This window comes from Mustelus asterias, chromosome 6, assembly GCF_964213995.1.
Source record: "Mustelus asterias chromosome 6, sMusAst1.hap1.1, whole genome shotgun sequence".
Lineage (NCBI taxonomy): Eukaryota > Metazoa > Chordata > Chondrichthyes > Carcharhiniformes > Triakidae > Mustelus > Mustelus asterias.
The window spans coordinates 146,038,559-146,053,262 of record NC_135806.1 but is presented as its reverse complement, the minus strand read 5'-3'; the positions used below and the strand labels follow the sequence as shown (position 1 = coordinate 146,053,262).

At 48.9% G+C, this 14,704-nt stretch overlaps 1 protein-coding gene across 9 annotated transcripts in view; it reads right to left on the bottom strand.

Annotated features, from left to right (window-relative positions):
- Positions 1–14,704, bottom strand: part of LOC144495195 (ciliogenesis and planar polarity effector 1-like) — a 216,085-nt gene that overhangs the window by 39,808 nt on the left and 161,573 nt on the right. For all 9 annotated transcript variants that reach the window (XM_078215234.1, XM_078215228.1, XM_078215235.1 and 6 more), the window contains 2 exons: positions 5,016–5,109; positions 735–1,049 (listed from right to left, as the gene is read on the bottom strand). In XM_078215234.1, the coding sequence (XP_078071360.1) occupies positions 735–1,049; positions 5,016–5,109 (409 nt within the window). The remainder of the gene's footprint in view (positions 1–734; positions 1,050–5,015; positions 5,110–14,704) is intronic.

Genomic DNA, 14,704 nt, shown 5'->3' with positions numbered 1-14,704 from the left:
CGTCTGTCGCACTCGCCCCGTCTGTCGCACTCGCCCCGTCTGTCGCACTCGCCCCGTCTGTCGCACTCGCCCCGTCTGTCTCACTCGCCCCGTCTGTCGCACTCGCCCCGTCTGTCGCACTCGCCCCGTCTGTCGCACTCGCCCCGTCTGTCGCACTCGCCCCGTCTGTCGCACTCGCCCCGTCTGTCTCACTCCCTGTCTGTCTCACTCCCTCTGTCTGTCTCACTCCCTCTGACTGTCTCACTCCCTCTGTCTGTCTCACTCCCTCTGTCTGTCTCACTCCCTCTGACTGTCTCACTATCTGTCTCACTCACTGTCTGTCTCACTCACTATCTGTCTCACTCCCTCTGTCTGTCTCACTCCCTCTGATTGTCTCACTCCCTCTGTCTGTCTCACTCCCTCTGTCTGTCTCACTCCCTCTGATTGTCTCACTCCCTCTGTCTGTCTCACTCCCTCTGTCTGTCTCACTCCCTCTGTCTGTCTCACTCCCTCTGTCTGTCTCACTCCCTCTGTCTGTCTCACTCCCTCTGTCTGTCTCACTCCCTCTGACTGTCTCTCTCCCTCAGGGTCTGGAACCTGTGCCCCTCCGGGACGAGGGAGCAGAAATCTCAAACAAGTTCCATTGCTTCATTCACTTGAAGATTTCCAGCTGTGGAACACTCCCAGAGTTCCCGGGTCTCTGACGCCCATCCGTCAGCACAGACCGTCCCCACCCTGAGAATAGGAGCAGTTACCGGCAGACAGGCGACAGCCGTCGGCAGTGGGAGAGGGAGTGTGACGATGCCAGTCTGCAGACACAGGGGATCTCGCCGTTGAGTAAAGCCGGTCCTCAGCTTTCTCCTGGGCAGGGAGACGGGGTGAGCGACGATGCCAGTCCACAAACTTGGGGGAGAGAGCAGCAGCCTTCAAGCTCAGGTACGAGCGATCCCCTGTGAGAGGGGCAGTCTGATGTCTGTCTGCACACACTGCGAATCCTGCAACAGTCTCTGTCTGTAAGTAACGCCGCTTCTCAACTCTCTGCTCAGCAACTGGAGACTGAAGGGCTGCTCCTAAATTAAACAAGAAAACACAGTGTGTAAAGGCAGCTGAGAGAGCAGTGACATCAGTCTCCAAGGCGCTGCTTGGAGGATACAGTGGCTACTGTCAATGTTCAGAATGATAGAACATAGAACATTACAGCGCAGTACAGGCCCTTCGGCCCTCGATGTTGCACCGACCAGTGAAACCAATCTAAAGCCCATCTAACCTACACTATTCCAATATCATCCATATGTTTATCCAATAACCACTTGAACGTTCTCAACGTTGACGAGTCCACCACTGCTGCAGGCAGGGCATTCCACGCCCTTACTACTCTCTGAGTAAAGAACCTACCTCTAACATCTGTCCTATATCTCTCACCCCTCAATTTAAAGCTATGTCCCCTCGTGCTAGCCAACACCATCCGAGGAAAAAGGCTCTCACTGTCTACCCTATCTAATCCTCTGATCATCTTGTATGCCTCTATTAAGTCACCTCTTAACTTTCTTCTCTCTAACGAAAACAACCTCAAGCCCCTCAGCCTTTCCTCATACGATTTTCCCACCATACCAGGCAACATCCTGGTAAATCTCCTCTGCACCCTTTCCAACACTTCCACATCCTTCCTATAATGCGGCGACCAGAACTGTACGCAATACTCCAAATGCGGCCGCACCAGAGTTTTGTACAGTTGCAACATGACCTCCTGGCTCCGAAACTCAATCCCTCTACCAATAAAAGCTAAAACACCGTACGCCTTCTTAACAACCCTATCAACCTGGGTGCCAACCTTCAGGGATCTATGCACATGGACACCCAGATCCCTCTGTTCATCCACACTACCAAGTATCTTACCATTAGCCCAGTACTCTGGATTCCTGTTACTCCTTCCAAAGTGAATCACCTCACACTTTTCCGCATTAAACTCCATTTGCCACCTCTTAGCCCAGCTGTGCAGCTTATCTATGTCCCTCTGTAACCTGCCACTTCCCTCCGCACTGTCTACAACTCCAGCGACTTTAGTGTCATCCGCAAATTTACTAATCCATCCTTCCACGCCTTCATCCAGGTCATTTATAAAAATGACATACAGCAGTGGCCCCAAAACAGATCCTTGCGGTACACCACTAGTAACTGAACTCCAGGATGAACATTTCCCATCAACCACCACCCTTTGTTTTCTTACAGCTAGCCAATTCCTGATCCAAACCACTAAATCACCCTCAATCCCATGTGTCCGTGTTTTCTGCAAAAGCTTACCATGGGGAACCTTATCAAACGCTTTGCTGAAATCCATATACACCACATCAACCGCTTTACCCTCATCCACCTCTTTGGTCACCTTCTCAAAGAACTCAATAAGGTTTGTGAGGCACGACCTACCCTTCACAAAACCGTGCTGACTATCCCTAATCAAATTATTCCTTTCTAGGTGATTATAAATCCTATCTCTTATAATCCTTTCCAATACTTTGCCCACAACAGAAGTAAGGCTCACCGGTCTATAATTACCAGGGTTGATGAGCTGGGATCCTGGGCAGCAGCAACTGAGAATGAGTGGAGGACACAACAGCCAGGAGGTGACAGAGGGAGTGAGACAGCGAGGGTGACTGAGGGAGTGGGACAGCGAGGGTGACTGAGGGAATGGGAAGCGAGGGTGATTGAGGGAGTGGGAAGCGAGGGTGATTGAGGGAGAGGGACAGCGAGGGCGATTGAGGGAGTGGGAAGCGAGGGTGATTGAGGGAGAGGGACAGCGAGGGCGATTGAGGGAGTGGGAAGCGAGGGTGATTGAGGGAGTGCCATTGTGAAGCCTCCCAGCAACTGACAATATTGCAACCGTACAAAATGATCGGAAGCCCAGCTTTACTCATTCATTCTGGGGTTGTGGGCGTCACTGACAAGGACAACAGTCCCTAATTATTCTTGTGAGGCCTTCCTGAGAGCACTGAAGAGTCACATGTAGGCCAGACAGGGTAAGGACGGCAGATTTCCTTCCCTAAAGGAGATTAGTGAACCAGATGGGTTTTTCCAACAATCGACAATGGTTTCATTGTCCCCGTTACTGAGACTGGCTTTATATTACTGATTGATTTTAACTCAATGTAATCCCACAAGCTCCCGTGGTGGGATTTGAACCCACTTTGCCACGGGCTGCAGGATAACTCACCTCGAGATATTCCCAATACACCGGCGGCTCCCCCAGCTCGGACACTAAACTCCCACCTCTGGAGTCTGGGCTGTCCAGGAGCTGGTTCAGTGAAGCAAATGTGCCGGGAGACAGTGCAGCAGAGACTGCCGACTGTCAGAGAGTCAGCACTGAGGGAGTGCCGCACTGTCAGAGGGTCAGTGCTGAGGGAGTGTCGCACTGTCAGAGGATCAGTGCTGAGGGAGTGCTGCACTGTCAGAGAGTCAGTGCTGAGGGAGTGCCGCACTGTCAGAGGGTCAGTACTGAGGGAGTGCCGCACTGTCAGAGGGTCAGTACTGAGGGAGTGCCCCACTGTCAGAGGGTCAGTACTGAGGGTGTGCTGCACTGTCAGAGGGTCAGTACTGAGGGAGTGCCGCACTGTCAGAGGGTCAGTACTGAGGGTGTGCTGCACTGTCAGAGGGTCAGTACTGAGGGTGTGCTGCACTGTCAGAGGGTCAGTGCTGAGGGAGTGCCGCACTGTCAGAGGGTCAGTGCTGAGGGTGTGCTGCACTGTCAGAGGGTCAGTACTGAGGGAGTGCTGCACTGTCAGAGGGTCAGTACTGAGGGAGTGCCGCACTGTCAGAGGGTCAGTACTGAGGGTGTGCTGCACTGTCAGAGGGTCAGTACTGAGGGAGTGCCGCACTGTCAGAGGGTCAGTGCTGAGGGAGTGCCGCACTGTCAGAGGGTCAGTGCTGAGGGAGTGCCGCACTATCAGAGGGTCAGTACTGAGGGAGTGCCACACTGTCAGAGGGTCAGTGCTGAGGGAGCGCGCACTGTCAGAGGGTCAGTACTGAGGGAGTGCTGCACTGTCAGAGGGTCAGTACTGAGGGAGTGCTGCACTGTCAGAGGATCAGTACTGAGGGAGTGCCGCACTGTCAGAGGGTCAGTACTGAGGGAGTGCTGCACTGTCAGAGGGTCAGTACTGAGGGAGTGCCGCACTGTCAGAGGGTCAGTACTGAGGGAGTGCTGCACTGTCAGAGGGTCAGTGCTGAGGGAGTGCTGGACTGTCAGAGGGTCAGTGCTGAGGTAGTGCTGTACTGTCAGAGGGTCAGTACTCAGGGAGTGCCACGCGGTCAGAGGGTGAGTGTTGAAGGAGTGCCGCACTGTCAGAGGGTCAGTACTGAGGGAGTGCTGCACTGTCAGAGGGTCAGTACTGAGGGAGTGCTGCACTGTCAGAGGGTCAGTGCTGAGGGAGTGCCGCACTGTCAGAGGGTCAGTGCTGAGGGAGTGCCGCACTGTCAGAGGGTCAGTACTGAGGGAGTGCCGCACTGTCAGAGGGTCAGTACTGAGGGAGTGCCGCACTGTCAGAGGGTCAGTGCTGAGGGAGTGCCGCACTGTCAGAGGGTCAGTACTGAGGGAGTGCCGCACTGTCAGAGGGTCAGTACTGAGGGAGTGCCGCACTGTCAGAGGGTCAGTACTGAGGGTGTGCTGCACTGTCAGAGGGTCAGCACTGAGGGTGTGCTGCACTGTCAGAGGGATCCCCTGTCCTGATGATCAGAGGAACTGGGTGTTTCCTGGGGAATATTCATCTTTCCGTGAATGGATCTTTAATCCAGCTGCTGCTTGTTGGATCCTGATGTGCACCGATCTGTTCACTGAGGTAAATTCAACTTGCAATTTCAAATAATAAACACAGTGTTATTGGATAATCCAGAAGGTGATCTGTTTCCCTCCACCAGCCACTGATTCACGATACAATCACCAGAGAAACTCCATCTCTGCCGCTCTCTCATTCCTTCACTCAGTTGAGTTTCAGGGCTGGTTACTTAGAACAGATGATCTTGGAAAAGTAATGAAACTCCCATCATACCTGCATGCTGAGTGGAAAGGTTCTGGATTGTGGACCTTTCCCCTGGTTCCTGGTGATCCATGGCACTGTGCAGATGTTCAATGGTGTTTATTAGCTGTTTGGAAGAGGCAGCAGCGGATTAGTCTGGGTAATCTGAAGACCGAGTCACTTAAATCAATGATCTGATATGAGATGAACAGTTGTGTCGGTGTGGAGCTGACATGAGCTCCGCGTCATTGTCAGAGAACAAAATGAAGCCATTCTGCCCACAGTGTCTGTGCTAGCTCACTGCGAGAGAAATTAATTCACGCTCTTGGCACCATGGCTGGCTCTGCTACACAAGAGGGCAGGATAAAGAGTGGCAGAGCTATCGTGATAGGGGACTCAATTGTAAGGGGAATAGACAGGCGTTTCTGCAGACGGAGAGGAGACTCCAGGATGGTTTGTTGCCTCCCTGGTGTAAGGGTCAAGGATGTCTCGGAGCGGCTGCAGGGCATTCTGGAGGGGGAGGGTGAACAGCCAGCTCTCATGGTGCATATAGGCACCAACGAGATAGGTAAAAAATGGGGTGAGGTCCTCCAAGCTGAATTTAGGGAGTTAGGAGTTAAACTAAAAAGTAGGACCTCAAAGGTCGTAATCTCGGAATTGTTCCCAGTGCTGGTCAGAGTAGGAAGGTCAGGATAGCTAAGATAAATATGTGGCTTGAGAGATAGTGCAAAAGGGAGGGATTCAAATTGCTGGGACATTGGAAGCGGTTCTGGGGGGAGGTGAGACCAGTACAAATCGGACGGTCTGCACCGGGGCAGGCTCTTGTTATGATACAAAGATATGTAGAGGGACAGGTAGTGTTGAGGAAGCAGGGAGGCTGCAGAAGGACTTGGACAGGTTAGGAGAGTGGGTAAAGAAGTGGCAGATGGAATACAATGTGGAAAAGTGTGAGGTTCTGCACTTTGGAAGGAGGAATGGAGGCATAGATTATTTTCTAAATGGGAAAATGCTGAGGAAATCTGAAACACAAAGAGACTTGGGAGTCCTTGTTCAAGATTCTCTTAAGGTTAAAGTGCGGGTTCAGTCGGCAGTTAGGAAGGCAAATCCAATATTAGCATTCATGTCGAGAGGGCTAGAATACAAGAGCAGGGATGTACTTCTGAGGCTGTATAAGGCTCTGGTCAGACCCCATTTGGAGTATTGTGAGCAGGTTTGGGCCCCGTATCTAAGGAAGGATGTGCTGGCCTTGGAAAGAGTCCAGAGAAAGTTCACAAGAATGATCCCTGGAATGAAGAGCTTGTCGTATGTGGAACGGTTGAGGACTCTGGATCTGTACTCGTTGAAGTTTAGAAGGATGAGGGGGGATCTTATTGAAACTTACAGGATACTGCGAGGCCTGGATAGAGTGGACATGGAGAGGATGTTTCCACTCGTTGGAAAAACTAGAACCAGAGGCACAACCTCAGGCTAAAGGGACGATCCTTTAAAACAGAGATGAGGAGGAATTTCTTCAGCCAGAGAGTGGTGAATCTGTGGAACTCTTTGCCACAGAAGGCTGTGGAGGCCAGGTCATTGAGTGTCTTTAAGACAGAGATAGATAGGTTCTTGTTTAATAAGGGGATCAGGGGTTATGGGGAAAAGGCAGGAGAATGGGGATGAGAAAAATATCAGCCATGATTGAATGGCGGAACAGACTCGATGGGCCGAGTGGCCAAATTCTGCTCCTGGGTCTTATGGACTGGAACCAATGTCCGAGGGGGAGTGTTTGCTAGTGCTTTTGGGGAGGGTTTAAACTAATGTGGCAGGGGGATGGGAACCGATGCAGGAAGTCAGAAGGAAGTAAAGTGGGGACAGGAACAAAGGGCAGTAAGGAGAAAAGTGGAAGGCAGAGAAACCAAAGACAAAAATCAAAAAGGGCGACAGTACAGAGTACAGAGACTGTGGAGAACTCAGTTACTGGGTCCAATAGGGCTAAGAGAAATAAAACACAGGGAGAGTGTACAAAACATGACTGGACAGATGGTCTGAGGTATGTTTGCTTTAACGCAAGGAGCATGACAGGTAAAGTTTGGATTACTACATGGCACTATGATGTTGTGGCAATGATGGGACGGCACGGTGGCAGAGTGGTTAGCACTGCTGTCTCGCAGCACCAACGACCCGGGTTCGATTCCCGGCTCGGGTCACTGTCTGTGTGGAGTTTGCACATTCTCCCCGTGTCTGCATGGGTTTCCCCCGGGTGCTCCGTTTTCCTCCCACACTCCAAAGATATGCGGGCTAGGTGGATTGGTCTTGCTAAATTGCCCCTTAGTGATAGGGGCACTAGCTAGGGTAAATGCATGGGGTTATGGGGATGGGGCGTGGGTGGGATTGTGGTTGGTGCAGACTCAATGGGCCGAATGGCCTCCTTCTGTACTGCAAGGATTCTATGATCTATGATTAATTACAGAGACTTGGATGAAAGAAGGACAGGAACTGGCAGCTCAGCATTCCAGGATTTAGATGCTTCAGGTGAGATAGAGAAGGTGGTAAAAGAGGTGGGGGTGTTGCTGTACTGATTAGGGAGAATGTCACAGCTACACAGGAGGAGACCTTGGTGGGATCATGCAGCGAGGTCATGGGGTAGAACTCAGGAACAGGAGCGGCGCAATCACATTGTTGGGGTTGTACTACAGACCTCCCAACAGCCAGCGTGAAGTGGAGGAACTGAGATGTCAGGAGATTATGGGAAGATGTGAAAACAACAGGGTTGTTGTGATGGGTGATTTTAACTTCGTCAACATAGGCTGGCATTTCTTTAGTGCTAGGGGCTTGGACGGGGCAGAGTACGTTCAGTGTGTCCAAGAGTGCTTCTTGAGGCAATATGTAGATAGTCCAACTCGGGAAGGGGCTATCTTAGACCTGGGGGGAGGGGAGCTAGAAGAGTTGACTAGGATCAAGGAACTAATTGATGGGGGGGAGGATGCAGGGGTAAGGGGAATTACAAAATTAATGGTAGAGGAGAGGGTGCAAGTGAATGAAGGCGGTAATTTAGATAAGGGAGTAGAGGGAGACGGTGTTCGCGACTCATCAAAGCGGGTTCAGATAAAAGCTGGAATAAGGACACTTTGCCTGAATGCACGAAGCATTCGGAACAAGGTGAATGAGTTGATGGTGCAAATCAGCACAAGTGGGTACGATCTAGTGGCTATTACAGAAACGTGGCTGAAAGGTGACCAGGACTGGGAGATGAATATCCAGGGGTATCAGGCGTTTAGGAAGAATAGACAGGAAGGAAAAGGTGGTGGGGTCGCGCTATTAATAAGAGATAATATCAGGGTAGTACTGAGGGATGACATAGGCTCTGAGGAACAAAACGTGGAATCATTATGGGTAGAGATGAGGAATAGTAGAGGGAGAAAGACACTAGTAGGTGTGGTATATAGGCCCCCAAATAATAATGTTGAGGTAGGGAGGGCTGTAAACAAGCAGATAAGGGATGCGTGTAAAAACGGAACGGCAATAATCATGGGGGACTTCAACATGCACATTGACTGGCAGACTCAAGTCGGTAAGGGTGGAATGGAGGAAGAGTTCTTAGAATGCTGTCGGGATAGTTTCCTTGAACAGCATGTTACGGAACCGACGAGGGAACGAGCTATTTTGGATCTGGTATTGTGTAACGAGGTAGGTAGAATTAAGGATCTTATTGTGAAGGACCCTCTTGGGTCTAGTGACCACAATATGGTCGAATTTCTGATTCAGATGGAAGAGGAGAAAGTTTGGTCTCAAACCAGTGTCCTCTGTTTGAACAGAGGGAAATATGATAGGATGAGGGATGAATTGGCTAAGGTAGACTGGGAGAGCAGGCTGGCAGGTAGGATAGCTGAGGAACAGTGGAGGATTTTTAAGGAGATCCTTTTCAGTTCTCAGCAAAAGTATATTCCAGCAAAAAACAAGGATTGTAAGAAAAGGGAGAACCAGCCGTGGATAACGAAGGAAATAAAGGAGAGTATTAAAATAAAAACAGCTGCGTACAGAGTGGCCAAAAATAGTGGAGAAACAAGTGATTGGGAAAAATTTAAGAAACAACAAAGAGAGACTAAGAAAGCGATAAAGAAAGGAAGGATAGACTATGAAGCTAGGCTAGCAATTAATATAAAAAATGATAGTAAAAGTTTTTATAAATATATAAAAAGGAATAGAGTGGCTAGAGTGAATGTTGGACCCTTGGAGGACGAGAGGGGGGAGTTAATAGTGGGAAATGAGGATATGGCTGAGTCTTTAAATACGTTTTTTGTGTCGGTCTTCACGGTGGAGGACACAAATAGTTTGCCAAATATTAACGATAGAGGGTTGGCAGCAGGAGAAATACTTAATACGATTAATGTTACCAGAGAGGCAGTGCTGGGTAGACTAATGGGACTGAAGGTGGACAAGTCCCCGGGTCCGGATGGAATGCATCCCAGGGTATTGAAAGAAATGTCAGAGGTAATAGTGGATGCGTTAGTGATTATTTATCAAAACTCGTTGCATTCTGGGGTAGTGCCGGTTGATTGGAAAACGGCTAATGTTACGCCGCTGTTTAAAAAAGGAAGGAGACAAAAGGCGGGTAACTATAGGCCGGTCAGCTTAACGTCTGTAGTAGGGAAAATGCTGGAATCCATTATTAAAGAGGAGATAGCAGGGCATCTGGATAGAAATGGTTCGATCAATCAGACGCAGCATGGATTCATGAGGGGAAAGTCGTGCTTGACGAACATGTTGGATTTTTATGAAGATGTGACTCGGGCGGTTGATGGAGGAGAACCGGTGGATGCGGTGTTTTTGGATTTCCAAAAGGCGTTTGATAAGGTGCCCCATAAAAGGCTGCTGAAGAAGATTAGGGCACACGGAGTTGGGGGTAGTGTGTTAAAGTGGATTGGGGACTGGCTATCCGACAGGAAGCAAAGAGTCGGAATAAATGGGTGTTTTTCCGGTTGGAGGAAGGTAACTAGTGGCGTGCCGCAGGGATCGGTACTCGGGCCGCAACTGTTTACCATTTATATAGATGATCTGGAGGAGGGGACGGAGTGTAGGGTAACGAAGTTTGCAGATGACACAAAGATAAGTGGAAAAGTGAATCGTGTGGAGGACGGAGAAGATCTGCAGAGAGATTTGGACAGGCTGAGTGAGTGGGCGAGGATATGGCAAATGGAGTATAACGTTGATAAACGCGAGGTTATACACTTTGGAGGAAATAATAACAAATGGGATTACTATCTCAATGGAAACAAATTAAAACATGCTACCGTGCAAAGGGACCTGGGGGTCCTTGTGCATGAGACGCAAAAGCCCAGTCTGCAGGTACAACAGGTGATCAAGAAGGCAAATGGGATGTTGGCCTATATTGCGAGGGGGATAGAATATAAAAGCAGGGATGTCTTGATGCACCTGTACAGGGCATTGGTGAGGCCGCAGCTGGAATACTGTGTGCAGTATTGGTCCCCTTATATGAGGAAGGATATATTGGCATTGGAGGGAGTGCAGAGAAGGTTCACCAGGTTGATACCGGAGATGAGGGGTTTGGATTATGAGGAGAGGCTGAGGAGATTGGGTTTGTACTCGTTGGAGTTTAGAAGGATGAGGGGGGATCTTATGGAGACTTATAAGATAATGCGGGGGCTGGATAGGGTGGAGGCGGAGAGATTCTTTCCACTTAGTAAGGAAGTTAAAACTAGAGGACACAGCCTCAAAATAAAGGGGGGTCGGTTTAAGACAGAGTTGAGGAGGAACTTCTTCTCCCAGAGGGTGGTGAATCTCTGGAATTCTCTGCCCACTGAGGTGGTGGAGGCTACCTCGCTGAATATGTTTAAAGCGCGGATGGACGGATTCCTGATCGGTAAGGGAATTAAGGGTTATGGGGATCAGGCGGGTAAGTGGTACTGATCCACGTCAGATCAGCCATGATCTTATTGAATGGCGGGGCAGGCTCGAGGGGCTAGATGGCCTACTCCTGCTCCTATTTCTTATGTTCTTATGTTCTTATGGTTCTGGGAAACGAGCCCGGACAGGTGATTGATGTCTCAGTGGGCGACCGTTTTGGGAACAGTGATCACAATTCCATAAGTTTCAAGATACTTGTAGAAAAGGATAGAAGTAGTCTCAGAGTGAAAGTACTAAACTGGGGGAAGACTAACTACGACAGTATTAGGCAGGAGCTCGGGAATGTAGACTGGGGCGGCTGTTTGACGGTAAATCCACATCCGATATGTGGGAGTCTTCTTAGAGTCAGTTGTTATTCAGGACAAATATGTCTCTGTAAAAATGAAGGATAAAGATGGCAAGATTTAGGAACCCTGGATGACAAGAGAGATTGTGAGCTCAGTGAAAAAGAAGAAAGAGGCTTGAATCCCAGGGGGACCAATATCCTGGCGGGGAGGTTTGCTAAGGCTACTGGGGAGAGTTTAAACTAGAATGGTTGGGGGGTGGGAATCAAATTGAAGTGACTGGGAGAGAGGAGGTTAGCTCACAAATAGAGAAAGCTTGCCGACAGTGTGAGAGGGAGGATAGGCAGGTGATAGAGAAGGGGAGCGCTCAGACCGAAGGTTTGAGATGTGTCTATTGTAACGCAAGGAGTGTTGTGAACAAAGTGGATGGGCTTAGAGCGTGGATCACTACTTGGAAATATGATGTGGTGGCCATTTCAGAGACTTGGATGACTCAGGGACAGAACTGGTTACTTCAAGTGCCGGGTTTCAGATGTTTCAGAAGGGACAGGGAGGGAGGCAAAAGAGGTGGGGGAGTGGCACTGTTGATCAGAGATAGTGTCACGGCTGCAGAAAAGATGGACACCATGGAGGGATTGTCCACGGAGTCTCTGTGGGTGGAGGTTAGGAACAGGAAGGGGTCAATAACTTTACTGGGTGTTTTCTATAGGCCGCTCAATCGTAACAGGGATGTTGAGGAGCAGATAGGGAAACAGATCCTGGAAAGGTGTAATAATAACAGAGTTGTCGTGATGGGAGATTTTAATTTCCCAAATATTGATTGGAATCTCCCGAGAGTAAGGGGTGTAGATGGGGAGGAGTTTGTTAGGTGTGTTCAGGAGGGTTTCTTGACACAGCATGTGGATAAGCCTACAAGAGGAGAGGCTGTACTTGATTTGGTATTAGGAAATGAACCTGGGCAGGTGTCAGATCTCTCAGTGGGAGAGTATTTTGGAGATAGTGATCATAATTCTATCTCCTTTACAATAGCATTGGAGAGAGATAGGATCAGACAAGTTAGAAAAGTGTTTAATTGGAGTAAGGGGAATTATGAGGCTATCAGGCAGGAAATTGGAGGCTTAAATTGGAAAGAGGTTTTCTCAGGGAAATGTACGGAAGAAATGTAGCAAATTTTCAGAGAATATTTGTCTGGAGTTCTGCATAGCAACGTTCCAATGAGACAGGGAAGTTATGGTAGGTTACAGGAACTGTGGTGTACAAAGGCTGTAATGAATCTAGTCAAGAAGAAAAGAAAAGCTTACAAGAGGTTCAGGGAGCTTGGTAATGTTAGAGATCTTGAAGAGTATATGGCTAACAGGAAGGGTCTTAAGAAGGAAATTAGGAGAGCCAGAAGGGGTCATGGGAAGGCCTTGGCAGGCAGGATTAAGAAAAACCCCAAGGCATTCTACAAGTATGTGAAGAGCAAGAGGATAAGACGTTAACTAATAAGACCTATCAATTGTGACGGTGGGAAAGTTTGTATGGAACCAGAAGAAATAGCAGAGGTACTTAATGAATATTTTACTTCAGTATTCACTATGGAAAAGGATCTTGGTGGTTGTAGTGCAGACTTGCAGCGGACTGAAAAGCTTGAGCATGTGGATATTAAGAAAGAGGATGTGTTGGAGCTTTTGAAAAGCATCAAGTTAGATAAGTTGCCGGGACCGGATGGGATGTACCCCAGGCTACTGTGGGAGGCGAGGGAGGAGATTGCTGAGCCTCTGGCGATGATCTTTGCATCATCAATGGAGATGGGAGAGGTTCCGGAGGATTGGAGGATTGCGGATGTTGTTCCTTCATTCAAGAAAGGGAGGAGAGATAGCCCTGGAAATTTTAGACCAGTGAGTCTAACCTCAGTGGTTGGTAAGTTGATGGAGAAGATCCTGAGAGGCAGGATTTATGAACATTTGGAGAGGTATAATATGATTAAGAATAGCATGGCTTTGTCAAAGGCAGATCATGCCTGACGAGCCTGATTGAATTTTTTGAGGATGTGACTAAACACATTGATGAAGGAAGAGCAGTAGATGTAGTATATATGGACTTCAGCAAGGCATTTGATAAGGTGCCCTATGCAAGGCTTATTGAGAAAGTGAGGGGGCATGGGACCCAAGGGGACATTGCTTTGTGGATCCAGAACTGGCTTGCCCACAGAAGGCAAAGAGTGGTTATAGATGGGTCATATTCTGAATGGAGGTCGGTCACCAGTGGAGTGCCCCAGGGATCTGTTCTGGGACCCTTACTCTTTGTGATTTTTATAAATGACCTAGGTGAGGAAGTGGAAAAATGGGTTGGTAAGTTTGCTGATGACACAAAGGTTGGAGGTGTTGTGGATAGTGTGGAGGGATGTCAGAAGTTGCAGCGAGACATTGATAGGATGCAAGACTGGGCGGAGAAGTGGCAGGTGGAGTTCAACCCAGATAAGTGTGAGGTGGTTCATTTTGGCAGGTCAAATAGGATGGCAGAATATAATATTAATGGTAGGACTCTTGGCAGAGTGGAAGATCAGAAGGATCTTGGGGTCCGGGTTCATAGGACACTCAAAGCAGCTGTGCAGGTTGAGGCTGTGGTTAAGAAGGCGTATGGTGTACTGGCCTTCATCAATCGAGGAATTGAGTTTAGGAGTCGTGAGATAATGTTGCAACTGTATAAGACCCTGGTCAGACCACACTTGGAGTACTGTGCTCAGTTATGGTCGCCTCATGACAGGAAGGATGTGGAAGTCATAGAAAGGGTGCAGAGGAGATTTACAAGGATGTTGCCTGGGTTGGGGAGCATGCCTTATGAGGATAGGTTGAGTGAGCTCGGCCTTTTCTCCTTGGAGAGGCGAAGGATGAGGGGTGACCTGATAGAGGTGTATAAGATGTTGAGAGGTATAGATCGAATGGATAGTCAGAGGCTTTTTCCCAGGGCTGAAATGGTTGCCACAAGAGGACACAGGTTTAAGGTGTTGGGGAGTAGGTACAGAGGAGATGTCAGGGGTAAGTTTTTCACTCAGAGGGTGGTGGGTGCGTGGAATGGGCTGCCAGCAACGGTGGTGGAGGCAGATTCGATAGGGTCTTTTAAGAGACTTTTAAATAAGTACATGGAACTTAGTAAGATAGAGGGTTATAGGTAAGCCAAGTAATCGCTAAGATAGGGACATGTTCGGCACAACTTTGTGGGCTGAAGGGCCTGTATTGTGCTGTAGTTTTTCAATAGAACATAGAACAGTACAGCACAGAACAGGCCCTTCGGCCCACGATGTTGTGCTGAGCTTTGTCTGAAACCCAGATCAAGCTATTTCCTCCCTATCATCCCGAAGTACTCCATGTGCCTATCCAATAGCTTCTTAAATGTTCCTAAAGTTTCTGACTCCACTATCCCTGCAGGCAGTCCATTCCACACCCCAACCACTCTCTGAGTAAAAAACCTACCTCGGACATCTTTCCTATATCTCCCACCATGAACCCTATAGTTATGCCCCCTAGTTACTGCTCCATTCACCCGAGGAAA